Source organism: Megascapheus bottae, chromosome 23 (genome assembly GCF_031878675.1).
Source record: "Megascapheus bottae isolate mThoBot1 chromosome 23, mThoBot2.hap1, whole genome shotgun sequence".
In the NCBI taxonomy this organism is placed as follows: domain Eukaryota; kingdom Metazoa; phylum Chordata; class Mammalia; order Rodentia; family Geomyidae; genus Megascapheus; species Megascapheus bottae.
In genome coordinates this window covers 19989375-20006514 of record NC_143531.1, presented here as the reverse complement: position 1 = coordinate 20006514, position 17140 = coordinate 19989375, and the positions used below count along the sequence as shown (strand labels likewise).

At 39.7% G+C, this 17140-nt stretch overlaps 1 protein-coding gene across 2 annotated transcripts in view; it reads right to left on the bottom strand.

The window, feature by feature from the left end:
* Positions 1-7070: 7070 nt before the first annotated feature.
* Gprin3 (GPRIN family member 3) overlaps positions 7071-17140 on the bottom strand; it is a 41347-nt gene continuing 31277 nt past the window's right edge. The window contains exons 2-3 of one of the 2 annotated variants that reach the window (XM_090356805.1): positions 15918-16135; positions 7071-15425 (exon numbers count right to left, since the gene is read on the bottom strand). In XM_090356805.1, the coding sequence (XP_090212931.1) occupies positions 13681-15425; positions 15918-16023 (1851 nt within the window). In that variant the 5' untranslated portion in view covers positions 16024-16135 and the 3' untranslated portion in view covers positions 7071-13680. Of the gene's footprint in view, positions 16136-17140 lie in introns of both variants that reach the window. The other variant, XM_090356804.1, reaches the window with a different exon arrangement.

Here is a 17140-nt window from a genome sequence, read left to right as displayed (position 1 = left end):
AGAGTTTTTTTTTGCTTCTATGTAGTCCTATGCTGCTGGTTGTATTTTATTTTCAGTTTGTGAGGCTTATTTCTGTGGCTTTATGTCTCTTATTTTGAATCTGTTAAATATATCCTATTCTTCTCCTTGATTTAAGAATGCTGTTTCTATTGACGTGGGATAGATATGAGACAGGGAAATGGTATTATTTTTAACAGTTATCAAAAGGGCTAGACTCAGGAAAAGCAGGTGAGCTTTCCACCCACCACACTTACTTACAGATGTTTAATTATCAGATTAGGACACATAGGAGGGGATTTCTAAATCTGCCTTCGACTTTGAAATGGTAAATCTGAGACTGCTTCCTGAACAGGCTGAAGCAAAATAAAGGTATGTCTGGCCAAAGGAGCCTAAAATGTGACCTTGGTTTGGGGGAGGCCTCACCTATTTTACCTATCCAGACCCATTGTCTACAGATTAACAGGAGTTGACGTGTTTATCAGCTGTGGAAGTATAGAAGCTACAGAAATCTCTTTTTTGAGTCTTTAATTTCCATTTCCTACATGGGCAAGTGGTAAATAGTTCTTTCTCTTATTCTATTTCCCAATATCCTTGTTTTACTAAAGCAAATTATTGCTAAAAGTTAGTAAAAAAAAAGTTTCCTGTCCAACTAGGGATTTAGAAAGTAGATAATCTGGATTTGTGATTAGGATTACAATGATAGACTCTGATTAAGAGTCAGAGTTTCCTTTGGGGGCGAGTTAATGAGTTGCCACCTATGGACTTTGTGACTAAGAGTCAGAGTTTCCTTTGGGGGCGAGTTAATGAGTTGCCACCTATGGACTTTGTGACATTTTTTTTTTGGTTGCCAAGAAGTTTCATTTTGTTTCTGTCTGGATTCTAAGCTTTTTCTAAGTGGAATTCTAGGGCTGTGCACTTGAAAACAGATTGGATTTGAACGCTTTCTCTGTCAGTGTACTGGTCAAGAATAAATCGCTCTGGTATTTGCTCCTCTAAATGAGAATAGGGATACATTTATCATGGTATGACATGCAATAAGATGGTATCTCTAAAGCATTCAGTAAATAGCAGACTTATCTTCTATCATGTGTGAAGAGGCTTATCAATGTCAAACTCCTAAATACCCCTTTTGACATCCAAGAATAGGGCAAATAAAAAAAAGCCAGAAAATAAAGATTGTACTTTTGATAAACAATGCACTACTTGAGCAGGATGGCAAAGGCCTGTCTACAAGTCAGTTTCCAAGGACACAGAGCAATATAAATGAAGATGAAGAGAGGGTTGAGGAGAGAAAATGAGAGATACCCAATACCAGAAGTTTATAGTTGTTTCAACATTAAAATGATGTGAGTTCTTGCGCACGACTACTACCACTAAATATTTCTGTGAAGTCCACACTTCTGGATGGAAGGTCCTGTGTGACCAAGTTTGGAATGAATAAGCAGGCCCTCAATCTTAGGCCATTTTGAATCCACAGCTGAATGGAATGGTGCTGTTACTTTTCCAATGTCCTATAGTGAGTTACCACAGGCTGAGCACCTTAATACAACACAAATGTGTTATCCCACAATCTCTGTGGGTCAGGAGCTGGCATAGTATGGGTTGTTTTTCTGCTCAGGGTTTTGCCTGGCTGAAATCCAAGATGGTGGTCAAAAGACGCAGCTCTCATCTGACCACATTGTTGGAAGAATTGACTTGCTTGCAGTTATAGGACTGGGTTCTATTCTCTCTAGCTATGGGCTGGTTATGGCTGTCAGCTATTAGAAGGCATCATCTATGGTGGCAGATATGGTCTTGTTACATGCAAATAGTAACATTGGCTTGGCTTTCTTTCAGTCTAGGTAGCTGGAACCTGTCTGACTTTTTCTTCTATAATCAGTAGGAGAGAGCTCTTTACTGAAGTGCTCATGAAGTTGTGACACACCCAGATATGCTCCCTATTTCGAGCCCAGTGATTTGGGATCTGATGCACATCTGGGGATAATTGAACAGCCAAGAGCAAACATGATCACCAGGGGCGGAAAATCTTAGATGCCGTCTTGAAACCTTGCCTACCATAGTGGGTCTAAGCTGATGGTCTTTCCCCTCCATTTGATCCTTCTTATGTGGTGGTTGTTGCTGACCTCTAAAATCTATGGTCGTTTCTGAGTCTCTGAACAAGCAAGAACTACACACAGATGCTTTAGAGCTAAATAGGTCACATTGCTGAATGATATCTGAATCTTGATGGATAGCATCCACTTAAGCTTTGAGGACTCAGCACTTAACTCAGGCATGGGTCATTCAACATGGGATGTGTACTTGGCCAATTCCACGTTCAGATGCCCAGTCTCATGTAGGGACAATGTAAACAGTAATTTATATTTGTTTAAGATCTAAAGCTCGGGGCCAGGAGTTTGGCCTAGTGATAGAGTGCTTGCATGAAGCACTCTAGCATGCATGAGGACCCAGGTTCAATTCCTTGGTACCACTCACATAGAAAAAGCCAGAATTGTTGCTGTGGCTCAAGTGGTATAGCTCTAGCCTTGAGAAAGTCCAGGGACAGTGCTCAGGCCCTGAGTTCAAGCCCTGGGACTGGAAAAAAAGAAAAAGATCTAAGGCTCCTCCGCTTTTCAGCTTCTGTGGTTTCAACATAGTCAGTATCACTCAAGGGCTGACTCTGCTTGAGGGCCTGGTATTTAGGGAGGCAGTATTGGGAGATGATGGGATCTTTGGAAAGTGAGGCCTTGTTGGAGCTTCTCATGTTAGTGGAGGTATTAGGGTCTTTCTTTGGTAGTTCTAAGACAGGGTTGTTACAAAAGAATTGGGCCCATCCCTGTCCTTTCTCTCTAGGTTCTGAAAACCAATGTGCATAGATATGATGTATTACTGAAGATTAAGATGTATGTGTAAGGACAGAGAAGACTGTTTTTCATATAGAAATTATTATTTTTTTTGCTTTCACTTTGGGTAAAGGGACATAGCTAACAAAAACTTTGCAACACTTCATGGACTTTTTTTGCTTTTAAATTCTCCTGGCAATAACATCCTGCTTATGATAAGCCAAGGTTCTTATATAGTTTGATTGAAAGGTGTCAAATGGGACTTAAAAAAATAAAAGGCACAGGCAAGTATCATTCCTGAGATGTTAGTATTCTTACCCAGATCCTCAACAGACACTTTTGGCCTCCACCCTGACTATTTGAACTTGAACTATGTTTGTCCTTCACGATACATTCAGAAAAACCTACAGAACATCATTGAGGTCACTACCGAGGTCTAAACACTATAGAAGGGCCACATATTAGACTGGATTGTGACTGAGAGCAATCCAATTATGTGTTCTGAATGTTTGTATCTACCTTCAGATTTGTGTTGGAATTCTAACCCCCAGGTTGATGGCATGAGGAGGTGGGGTGATTTTGGAACTGATACAGTCATGGAGGCAAGGTTTCCTGAGTGAAGCTAATTCTCTTATCACAGAAGCCGAGACACTGCATGCCTCCTGCTGCATATGAGGACAGTAAGGCAGCACAGTCTATGTACCAGACAGTAGGACACTCAGGTCCCCATGTCTGCTTTGAGGAGGTCTGAATCTCTGTGTTTTATAATTATACAACTATGATAGTAGTCCAGATGGATCAAAAACAGCATGGTGGCCTGAAAGCATTCCTGGGAATTTAACAAAGAGAAGACCTTTCTTTTTTCTTTTTCTTTTTTGTCGGTTGTGAGACTTGAACTCTGGGACTGGTTGTTGTCCCTGAGCTTTTCAGCTCAAGACTATAGCTCTAGCCCTTGAGCCACAGTGCCAAGTCCAGTTTTCTGGTGGTTAATTGGAGATAAGAGTCTCACAGACTTTAGTGCCCCGGCTGGCTTTGAACCAGGATCCTCAGATCTCAGCCTCCCCAGTAGCTAGGATTACAGGTGTGAGCCACTGTGCCTGGCAAGCAGACCTTTCTAATTTCACAAGAAATTAGAGCTAGTTTGATTTTTCAGTCTGTCCAGTGAGGCCAGATGGTGAGGAAAAGCTGCTCTTCTGCGTACTTCTCCACAGTGCAGATGTGACCAGGGGCAGAAATGCCACCAGATGGAACAAATGCCTGAATAGCTTCAAGCAATCTGTACCTGCTGTCCTGATGTCTGTTACCTATTCATCTGTCTGGGGATGTCACTGTGTATGTTTGGAATTGCATTGCATCCAATGCTTTCAAGAAGGAATCCAAGTGAGATCATGGCAGCATCAGTGCCATTTAGGATTGGGCTAGCTCACTCTTATAGATCTATATCAGTTGAAGTAACACTGCTTGAAGTTATGGAAAATTGGACAAATCTGTTTCTGAGTTTTTATGGATTCATAAATCTTGCATTTCTCCCCAGCTACAGTTCTTAGATGAATCGAAGGCAGATTCTGAGAGGCAACAGGGATCCAATTATAGTGTTTTAAGAGCATGGCTGGGTTGTCTATGTTCTCTTAAGAAATAAGATGGCAGGATCTCAATTTACATTCTCAGGGATAGATAGAATGGGTGCAACCATATAGCAGATAGCTGGATGGTCATGAGATGAGGATAGAATAGAGATGCCTGGTACCACCCTTCATGCTTTCAAACTGCGTGTCCACTGATATTTTTGTCATTCTCACCAGGTGTGAGTGAAAGCATGAATATGCAATCTCTCTCTATCTCTCTGTCTCTCTTCCTCTCTGAACCATTAGGGACAGGGAAGATCTTATTCTGACCTGGAGGCACGGTTGGGTCTACAGGAATTCTACTTGAATTGGAAATCATTTTTGTTTTTTGTTTGGTTATTTGTTTTGTTGGTTTTGAGCCTTGAACTCTGGGCCTGGATGCTGTCCCTGAGCTCTTCAGTTCAAGGCTCTCCCACTTCACTGTGGCTCTATTACTTGAGCCACAGTGCCATTTTTTACTTAAACTGAAAGAACAAATGTGCCATTGTCATAAATCTTCCAATACCACTGAAGATTCCTAGAAGAAATCTGTCACAGGGAAAAATCAATGCATTCTAAGCAGCCAGAGATCAAAGGTCAAGAATAACAGCAGCAACAGTTACAACATCAGCACAAACCAGAGCAAAGTTTATTCTATAGTATGTTTTTATTGTGGAAAGTGAGTTGCAAAAAAAAAACATATTCTAAAGTTTTTGAGAATAAAGTCAAGTTAAATTTCAGTATATTAAATGTCATTTAAAAATCAAACCTGAAATGGAGGTGAGAGTATTTAATTCCAAAATTTTTTCATCTACTCTTGTATAAATCATATCATTTTTTTTCTAGAAATGAAGTTTTGTTGTTCCCTGGGGTATGAGAAACTTCTTAAATGAACCATTTTTATGATCTCTGTATATAGACATTATGATGAAACATAACTTTAGTCTAATTTGATACATTTGTAAATGGGCTTTCCATTTTGAATATTACTGTTTCTCAAGTGACTTAATATTACACTACACTTTTGAATCTCTCTTAGATGAGTAATATGCACAGACAATTCTCATACTGACATAATTTTCTGGGGTGGTGTCATTTAAATCAATACACATCTTTCTACATTATATATATTTCTTTTATGCAGGAGCAAATATTGATAAACATTAAGGTTTCAGATTCACTGTCCTTATAAACAAAGTATATTTTTAGGAATTATGAAACACTGTCAATATAGTGGCAAATGAGGTGTTCTTATGGATGGTTAACATTCTATTCTACTTAGTGATATAAAGACATTTATTCTCTAAAACAATATGTATTTAAATGTTATTAACATTTTACTGAGGAACGGTTATATATTTTTATATTGGAACTCTCTATCAAGGGATAATCTCAATATTTCCACTTATATTAACAATTTTTAGTGTTTAGGAGTCAGGGTCAGATTCTACTAGGTTTAGATTTTAGGAATCAGGTCTGACTTCTGGATTTTTCTTTCCTTCCTTCCTCCCTCCCTTCCTCCTCCCCTCTTTCCTTCCTTTCTTCCCTCCCTCCTTCTCTTTTCATTGTTTTTGACATGAAAAATATTGTCCATTGTTGACACTAGCTTATTAATGACAGACATTGCTATCTAGTCCACAGTCATACATGTTAATAATAGAAATTTAGTATTTATATTCTTCCTAAGGATCTACCAACTGCTCATGTCTCATTAACCTATTAACAGCAGCTGTAATATTCTTTTTTCATTTAGATCTTTGGTGTTGGAAAAATTGTATGGCTAATCTTGTGGGGACAATGTCTGTAATTTTCTTCTCTGGATGATTATACATGCTTTGAAAATCTAGATATACATCCTGCCCCCATAACAAAAACAGTGCAAATGAAGCCTTCAATATATAAATGGTTCTCCCTAGTATGTGTCATTTCTAGATATAAAATTAAGAACAGCATCAATACTTTGAGGCTGCTCAGGCATGAGTCTTAGTAAGATGCTAATTGGATTGTTGAAGCCAAGGGGAATTGAGAATTTTCTTAAACATAAAATCTGCTACAAGATAGTAACAGCACTGGGGGTGGGAGGAACATCTGATCCAATATTAAGAGATGTAAAATAGAAAAGTCATGGAAAAATGATGCTATCAATTAGTTTTAATATGTGGTTTATTAAGATATACCAGTATGAATAAAATGCATTTATGTGTGTATAGCTGTGTGGATTAGCTATTTACAGTTAGGCTATATGCACATTGTTTTGTGTAGAAAGTGAAAATTCATATTGATTAGCCCCTTTGAGGCTTTTCAATAACCACTTCTTTCTGTTTCCTGCAACAGCTTTGAGGGTTTAGATAATTCATACAAGGTATGTACACAATCACACCCAAAGTATGTACATTCTAGTCACATGCTTGACACAGACACGAGGTGTGTGAGGAATGCAAATCAACCCAGTGGTCAAAGAACTGACCTTACCTGTGACTAATGGTGTGGGTAATTAGCCCTGGCATATTTAGTAACATGCCAATGTACTGATTACTAAACCTAGCCTTTATGATAATTATGTTATCTACTCTCATAGATGATAAAGAAACAAAATAAAAACAGCCCTTTCTGAACTTCCAAAAAAATGACAGGATAAATGCTATTACTGAACACACAGGCGCACATTGTTGGTTTTATTTACTTTCATAGATATGCCTACTTGATGATAGAAATTGGCCGGCCTTTAAATGAGATACAACATGATATTTTCTTCTACACACAAAAATAGCAAACCAATCACTCACAGATTGTACACACTTACAGAATGTACTGACATTCCACAGCCAGCTACAGGATTGTACATGACATATTGTTCACACATTAGTACAGCAGAGATAAATACACTTAGAAATTTAGTAATTGTTAGTATATATTTTTCTTGAGTGTTCAGGCCTTGTTAACTTTTCTCAAGCTCAATAAACGTTCCGCTAGATGTGTTTAAAGAAAGAATTAGGCTCTCCTCTCCTGTTGGGATTAAGGAGTAGGAGCATAATACTGCAATCTCCTGATTTACTAATATTATTTTAAATATTAAATACATGACAGAAGACATTATAATCAAATTTGTGGTCTAGAATAAATGCTAAGAAATCTAATCGAACAGGATTAAAGTGGCCCATTGACATGGTACACCCGTTCTCTTTATCCAACATTGTTTGCTATACATACAGCCATTCCAGGTTCTTGAAAGCAATGATGTGAATTAGAAAGAAAATGTTTAACTGCTAAAAAGTTTTGCTAATGAAGAAATGATTTCACTTTCAAAAAGACACAGGATAATACTAGCAGCAATATAAAAGGGAAAAAAGCAAGTTATAATTTTCTCCCCAGAAATAAACCACTGACATCTCCCTATTTAAGAAATCGAGAAAGAAGTTAGCATTTCTATTTAATTCTCCAAGAATCACTTAAATCGCTTGACTTTCTCTTCATCATTGCACCACACTGGTGAATCACCGGTGTCTTTCCCTGAAGTGTAAAATACATTTTAATTCTTTCTATCTTTTTCAGCCAATTACTTTTCAGCTTGAACTCCGGAAAGACACTCGATGAATTAGTATTTAGAAATGACCATTGGAGTACCTTATTTTCTGGAAGGCATTATTTGATACAAGTATTTATGTTTGGGAGCCCATTTTTTCATAGCTGAGGCTTGAAATTCTCTAGAAAGAGTTAATTGAATTTCTTTCTGCTATGTTAGCATCCAGAGAGAGAGTAATTACTTCAAGTTTTACCCTTTCAATGAATGCATTATCTAGCTGGAATTATCTTTGTGCCAGCAAGATTCCTAGTGGCTCCTATTTTATTTTGGATAGCAGGCAAACAGAGATGTCAACTGTTTATTTCCTCGTGCTCATCAATGTTGTATCTCTTTCAGGAGCTCTTAAACATTTTTTCCTCAAGAAAGCAGAAATTTTTCCTTTGCTTATTTTCTATTCTGGGTTACAATCAGAGTGAACCACAGAACAAACCACAATTATGTCATGGTGTGCCCATAAAAGATGCACTTGCTGGTTTAACTGCTTCTTTTTTTTTGGCACATTATTGCTTGGCTATACTTTCAAATGCAACAGTCTTTATTCTTAAGATTAGGATCTGAGATATATGGGTCTTAAAAAGACTTGGGAGTGTCACGTTGCACCGTTCTGGTCCTCAGAGTCATTTGAACAGGTGCCACAGTTATGTGAATGTCTTTGAAACTATCATCACCTTGATTTTCTGAATAGCCAGAAGAGATGTTTCAGGACTTGTACTGTATCTATATACACATGTGCACAGATGTACTGGATTTACTTTGAGAGAGGTTATTTGGTTGTGGCAAGTGAGTGGTTTAGCTGGTGAGTGTTGCAGTTAAAAGTAGCTGTAATGATCTCTGGCAGAAGTTATTGATTCCTTGTGGGATAGAATTTTTCCACTTCATCCTCATTTGTGTCCTTGGCCATTGCAAACTGAGTTTATTTGATTTCTGTAGCCAAGGTGGTTTTTTCCCTTTCTTTTTATTTTCCTAAGTGTAAGATAAAGTTCATGGAAATCTGTTTCAGTATTTATAAGTCTTTTCCAAAAATTGTTTAGCTGTTCTCAACTTCATGGATCAGTACAGATGACATTTCTAATGATCAGTGAGTTGCAGAATTTTATTAAAAAGAATAGTTACAGGCTAGACAGGAGATAGCACAAATTGTTATTTGCAGATGGCCACCGTGGATCAAAAGGGGCATAAAGGACATCGTCATCAGGGAATGCTGGTAAACAGGAAACAATATACTCAGTTGTAGAGGTGAAACAGCAAATATTAAAGTGGACAAGGAAAAGACTTCTGATTCACAGGCATAGGACAAGTTGGCTAGCTTAGATATCCAAGGAACTGCTGAGCTCATTGTGTTAATATCACAGAGGGAAATTCACAGACTTCATTTCTCAAACACCACTTAGTACAAAGCAGGAGAAAGTAAACAGCATTGTAGATAATTAGTAAATCAGGCAGGTAGAAGTCTACAAAAGGCTACGGTTGTCCAATTTGCAATAAGAACACCGATATGCAAACCGTATCCTGATGCATTTGTTTTTCTTTATGTTGATTCTGAAAAAGTTGGCTGCAGGTAAAGGTGAATTATGTGGTTCTAGGAATGAGCACTTAAAAAAAACCCCTACAGGCACAATATGTAGGATGAAAAGAGGATGATAATCTCTCATATTTTGGCAGCAAAAGAGTAACAGTGAATACAATAAAGGCTAGACAATTCACATCAACAGCATACTCCTATATTTCCACTGTAAACAAAAATTTTGTCACTGGTGTATTATATACAGCTATCCCCAGGACAAAAAGAATTCCCTCAAATGAGAGAAGAACCATCAAAATAATCTAGGAACAACACTTTGAATACTTGGATACAACCAATGGCATTTTTCTCCTCTGCTTTCTATGTAACACCTGGAACAGAGAATACTGGCATTGAAGATCATACATGTCAGACAATTGTCAAGATTAAAGATGATCAACAATCACATTACATTCAATTGAGCGGATCATAAGAAAACATACTAATACATTTAAAATAAATCTTTGCTTTTGGATATGCACAAAAATAAAGGTTTCTAGTTAATCTTGACTTCACAGAAATGTTCTACTTATGGCATTGATCCCAAGCAGTAAGTTGGAGTCACATTTTTACTGTATGTAATGTAATGTGGCTTGTCTATGACATCAAAACAGACATAACAAGAAGAACAGTACCCAAGATAAACATATGACAGTTGTGGCAAAATACAACAACTCAAATTAAAATTCCTCATGTTTCCTTGATGAACATGGAAGAGCACTGCCACATTTTAAACACTGAATATTCTCCAGATGCTAAATTTGAACTCCTTTCATTTATTATTGGGTTTAAGAAATATTTCTTGCTTTAAGAAAATATTTCCCACTTATATTTAAAAAGCTGAGTTGTGTTAAACATCCAAATCATATATTAAAAAAATATCAAGGACAGATATCACATTCAACCCAATATACATCTTGGAGGTAAAACACGATGGACGGGAATTCAGTGTTCTCAGGAAAATTATTTTGCAACTTCTTTTGCTGAGATTCAGGACATTTCAAGTGAAGTGATGATGTATAAAGCTGTGTCACAGATGGATATGAAGAGGAAACTTTGAGCATGGTTTCTCTGAGAGAGTAACTTATGGTAGATATAATGTAAAATCATTGTCTTGAATAGGCACCTATCTTATCCAACCATTTCATGATGTATTGCTGCTTCTGTTTCTGGAAACTGTTTGATATGATTTAAGAAGTAACAATGGAAAAAAAGGTATTGTAGAAATCTAGAATTTAGTTCTAGCACCAAACAAAATCAAACTTATTACATTAAGCATTTTTGCTTACAGATTTAATTTGACTAGTATGACTACAAAACCAAGGAGGTCTGGTTGATTTGATGTGAGCCTTTTGTCTACAATTCTATTAAGTCTTGGCTTCACCTCCCTCTAATCCTTGAAGACAAAAATTATTGCCTAATGCTGAATTCTCTCATCTTTCCAACTTTAATTGTTTAATTAGCTAATTAATTGTTGGATCACTCCTAGAGAGGAGTGAGAGCCCAACTCAGGCAGATGTCTGTTCTCTGTTCACCCACTCATAGCTCAAAGTTATAAGTTCATAAAGACCTGAGGTTTGAACTCAGGGCCTCTCACTCTATCTTTTGAGCCACACCTCTACTTCCTCATCCACGCTATTTTTTTTTTTTGCCAGTCCTGGGTATGAGCTCAGGGTCTGAGCACTGTCCTTGAACTTTCTCAAGGCTAGAGCTCTACCACTTGAGCCTCAGCACCACTTCCGGTTTTTTCTATGTATGTGGTACCAAGGAATCGAACCCAGGTCTTCGTGCATGCTAGGCAAGCATTTTAACCACTAGGCCAAACTCCCGGCCCCCACACTCCTATTTTAATACAAGAAGTGCCTGTTCCAGTCACTTCCTAGGAGAGAATTACCTGTGGCCCTCCGATCTGAGTGGACCCTGCTGCTGTTTACACACGTATTCTCTTTGTATACACAACATGGGTGCAAATGTGTGACTCAAACACCAGTGAGTGACAGGAGATAGATTACGTTGTGGTGAAGGCATCTGACACAAATGGGTACTTAGCCAAAAGAGACAGCATTAGACTAAATCTCTAATCATTAATAGCAATCTGATTGGTAATTTGATGATAATTTCTACTTTAGATAGCATTTTTAATAGATGCCAATTAGAAAGAAACGGAAAAATGTGCCTTATTTAAAAAATCATTAAGAATTCTAAGTATAGCAACTGTAATTACCATTCTCGGGCAATGCTGTCTTCTTATGCAGGCTGCTTATACAGTCAAATTGATGTGAAAGAAATCAGACTCTTTTGCAAATTCAGGTTGAACCCAGTATAGCTGTGGTATGAAAGATTAGGCATTATAGTTTTCCTGCTTACGTTCATAATCTGCACAGTACATATACATAAAAAGAAACAAAACAAAAGATTGTGTGGCTTGACTATGCCAAGGAGACCTTAGTCCTGAAAGAAAACATAATCAGATACTCTTCTCTGGTTTATCAAGAGAATGAGTTCAGAGAAAATAACCAATACTCCTCCAACATCTAACAGTCTGATTGTCCAAATGTTGCTCTATCCCTATAATGAATCCAGGAGGGAAAGTCTTCTCCCGGTCCTGGCTCATTCATTCCCCCTTTCTACACCACTCCATCCCAAGGACTGCTGAGTAGTTCCGCCTGGCCTCATGGAGGAAAACACTGTGGTGTAGGGACTAACCTATCTCCTAGAGGGGAGTGAGGACTGATCTCTGGTAGGTTGTATATTCTAGAGACAGTCCACTCATTGCTCAAACCATGAGTTCTAAAAGACTTCTTGGACTGGGCTTGGAAGTTGAGCTTGATGGCATTTCTCTTAAAATAAATGTTTCCAGAAATCATTTTTTTTGCTCCAGATTCTAATTGTTAGCAACGAGTCTACTTTATAAGGAAGAAATCAGTTTGTGCACAGGCAGCATGTGTTCAATTTGGTGTTGGCTATTAAATACTACTAAACCAAATCAAAAGACAAACATAAATTTTCTGTGGTTTACAGGCAGATTAAATATACTGTGTTAGTTATTCATGAAAATTTCCTTTTATCAATATGGGGGGAGAGGGGAATACACAACAAAACAAAACAGTGTTTGGTAATCTGCTATTTGTAATTCCTTACCAGGACTTTAGTAACTAGTTTCAGGAGAGTTTTACTCCAGACCTGTGCAACATAAAATTTATTATTCTGTAATTCAGTGACTTTTCAGGAATTTAGTTTGTTATCTTTTCTCAGGGGTTAAGAAAATATGAATTTAATTTGATCAGAATCACAGAGAAAAGATGTATATATAAATCTATATTTGATATAGAGGGTATCATATTTGAAAGCTTGACTAATTTTCCTAATTCAACCTCCTTATGTTTATTCAGAGCTATAATAAGGTCTATACGAAAAAGCATTTCCTGCAGATGTTAACAAATGTGAATTCATATTTGTTATATATGCATGCTAAGTGCTTTCATTTAAGATTACATCTCAGGAATAGGTCCAATTTATTTCAATGTTTTTCATTATGATCTTATCCTCTACTTAATTGGCAACAACAGTCTTATTTCAACAAGGCTAGAAAGTATAACAGTACCTTTGCTAATAGTGTTTTTTTCTCCTAATATAAAGCAGAGACTTTAATGGAGACATTAGTACATGATAAATAGAGGCAGAAATATAAAATGATACATGTATATTGGTCATGTTATTCTTATATGCAAAAAACACATTAAAAATCTTGGTGGGTATTATTTATACTTCATTAAGACTGCAAAACCTTCAGGGAAGCTTGTTCCTCTTGTTCTTTCAATTTGAAATGCCTCCTTTGCTTTTTTTGTTTGTTTCCTTTTTTTGTTTGTTTGTTTAGTTTAGTTGGTTTTTTTTTTTTTTTTTTTTTTTTGGTATGGCACTTAAGTCAAGGGACCCAATAGTTTGCAATCGAATTTTCCTGTAGGTAATATTTGCTGCATCTTCCTAGTTCCTCGGGAAAAGTAGAACGAAGTCAGCTTTGACGGACACGTAGGAATACCATATATGTATGCATGGACCCCTCCCAGCTCCACACATGCCTCACAGACCCTGCCTTATATTTGTCTCCTTTTAATCTAGTACTGAGGAAGGGGCTGGGCGAACACAGCAGTTGGGGCGTCGGAAATTCTGCAGCATGGCCTGGAAGACACCGTGCTGCCGTCCCTTGAGCTTTTTATTTGAAGACGTGTCAGAGGAAATGGATCTTCGGGTCTGGTCGCTCTGCGTTTGGATTAGTTTCTCATGTTCCCTAATTTGTCTCTGCAAATGATTCTGGATGGCGATTCCCAGGGACTCTGGGTCCAAAGAAGCACCGTACACCTCCCACGTCATGCCCTGCTCGTCCCACACCACGTCCTTCACACGCTTGGACTGCTTCAGCTGGGCCTTGGACTCCAGGCTCAGCTGCTTTTTCTTCTCTCCCGGGGTGAGCCCCACCTGAGCAGCCGCGGCCGACACGCTCAGCTCCTTGAGGAACTCGCTGACCCGGCTACCCCTGCGTGGACTGGCTTTGATGGACCGGGAAGGGGTCCTTTTGCCAGATCCTGGGCTGGAGTCCCCCAGGGAGTCGGGGGGCAGGCTCAGGCTGGTTGCAGGCTTCGTCTGTCTACTGTCTTCTGAGATGTTCTCCTGGGCCTTTCTTATCGGGGAGGGTTCTTTCTTATGAGCAGCTGATCCCATGCCTGCATTTTCTTGAGGTTTAGGAGTGAGCAGTAGGGTTTTGGCCTCTGGAGTATTCGTGTCTGCGGATTCCTGTTCTCTTACTGTCTGCGGAGAGGCAGAGGTCCCTTCTTTTGCCCCTCCTTTCAGGATGGGGTCCAAGCTCCCAACATGCCCATCTTGGTTGGCGGGACTACAGGATATGGATGGTTGACAGGACGGTGCTGTTTTGTAGGCATTTGTGGTTTTCACTCCAAATGCAGATGTTTGGGATCCACAGAGACCCAGACCCCGGTTAATTTCACTCTGACCAACGGCACCATGGGACATCTGGTCTACCAGGCTGGCTTTCTGAGAGCCAGAATGAGTCCCTGAAAGCTGTGTGGAGGTTCCGTCTTGCTCTGCTGCAGTCTTGCCCGCAGACGGCCCATCCTGATTACACCCATCCTGGATTGGACTGGAAGCCACATTGATGGATGGGTTATTGAAGATGTCCCCTGATTGGCTCGCCGGGTTATGGTTTCCTTGGAAACCTGTAGAAACAGCTGTTGCTGCATGGATGGGCACCGGTGGCTGGATGGCAGGGCAGTGCCCTGTCACCTGGGGGGTTAGGGCACTGCTACAGAGCTCCAACACATGGCCCCCACTGCCATGGTCACGGCAGACAACACTCAGCTGCTCCTGTGGCTCTAAATGCTCCTGAGCAGGGATTTCTTTTAAGAAGGCAGCAAGGATGCTGGGGCTGGTTGAGACCGATCTGCTCTCCACCATGGCCACTGCCTGAACCTCAGCATCCTGCTGAGCCCTGCCAGGGACTTCCCCGATCTCACCATCAGCTTGGGTGGTCATCGTACTGGCTTCTCTGAACTTTGACACTGGATGCTGTGTGGGCCCGGCCCCAGGAGGCGGGGGACACGGTCCTTCTTCCATAGTGAGCTGTGATGGAGGAGATGTCTCTGCTGTGAAGCCTTTGCCCTCAGAGGCAGTGGCACAGGGCGTTGTGGTCTCTGTACATTTTCCTCTTGCTGCAGGGTTACAGGGCATCGTCGTGGAACTACAGACTGGCCTTTCCCGCTCTGGTCCACCTATCAGAGAGGATGAAGGACCCAACACCTGGGCTGGTACATTTGGAGTGTGTACTATTTCCTGGAGTTTATCTGGAGAAGGAAAATCATAAGACACATCATCTTTGTTGTCACATGTGTGGCCTGCAGGGAGACTGGAGTTCTCAGCTTGCTCTCTGTTGCTTTGTGGCCATGTGGCACTGCTGCTCTCCTGGGGCTCCATGGCTGTGTTCTGGGATTTCATGGATGCATCTTTAGGGACCGATGAGCCACTGGCAGCGGCCTGATCACCTAGGATGGCCTGGCCGGTGTGCTGACTGGCTGGCATTGTGAAGGGTGAGTGTCTAAAATCGTTTCCTACTGTAGATTTTGGGGATGGGGCAGTGGCCTCGCTGCTTGCTGGTAGCTGGGGATCACCGGAAGTATGACAGGTGAGAGGGGATTTCTCCAGCTGGTTGAACAAACCAGAAGACATGTCTGGCTGGGGGATCTCATGCTCACAGGTTTGCATCAGGACCTCCAGGGCTGAGCCCAGGCCGAGATGTGGTTCTGCTGGAGTGCCAGTGAGGCCATTGGCATTCTTACCCTGTGGAGATGGGACAGCTTGTAACTCCCTTTCAGCCCCTTCCTTTCCAGAAGATGAAATCAGGGAGGTTGTTGTGGATCTCAGAGGGTCGGGAACAGTCCCCATGGACTTCTCCCAGAACACTGCCGGAGGGATCCCACCGGGGGTGTCTCCACCAATTCGCAGTGTGAGCTCAGAGTGAACTCCCAGTCAGGTACCAGTCCTCCGAGGAGCCAGCCTGGGGATGAAAGCAACAGCACCATTAATAACGGCGATCCATGGAAAAGTGAAGATGACACTGAGTTGACATTTTTTATCAGCTCATATAAGCATACTCAAATTTGTCTTTATCTATGGAGGCAAAATTGGGAAGACAGACGTTCTATGTAGAACTACAAAAATATTATATTGGTGTATTGAGTTCTACTTGTACCTAACTGCTGTCTTGGAAATGGTGTTTTGTTTTTTGTTTTTTTTAATACTGATAGGGCTTGAACTAAAGACTTCATGTACTGCTTGGGCTTTTCCTCCTCAAGGCTGGTGTTCTGCCACTTGTGCCATTACCCCACTTACAGCTTTTTGCTGAGTTATTGAAGATAAAGAGTTCTATGGACTGTGTCTGCCTGAGCTGGCTTCAAATTGTGATCCTGAGATATATCAGCCTCCTGAGAAGCAAGGATTATAGGCATGAGCCACCAGTCCCTGGCTTACTCAAAGGTTTTTAATATAACTAATTATATTTAATAACCATTTTCAAAGTCATGTGTATAATCTGATTAACTAGAAGTCAGAAAATCCTGCAAAGTTGTTGTAATTAAATCAGTAAGTATCAAAACCAGCCTAACTGGATAAAGAGACCTGAACTAGACATTGCCAAGAAATAAAATACAAATGTGGATTTAATGTATGACAAAAGAAGAGTTCAGATTTGACTTAGTTAATATAAAGAGAATTGATATATTCATCTGGAAAAAAAGAAAATGAAATCTTTATTTTATACAAGTTCCAAAATAAACCCTGAATGGATTTGGATAGATCAATGATTAGATTGTAAAATATACACTTTAATAAATTAAAATCCTTAGAAAATCTAGGAACCTAGGCAGAGGTAGTAAGCTTCTTTCAACAAGACAAAAACTATATGAGAAAACATAAAGTAACTAAAGAACACATTAAATAACAAAATTCAAAACTTTTAGATGACAACAGATATAATACAAACAACAGATTTGAGAAAAACTCA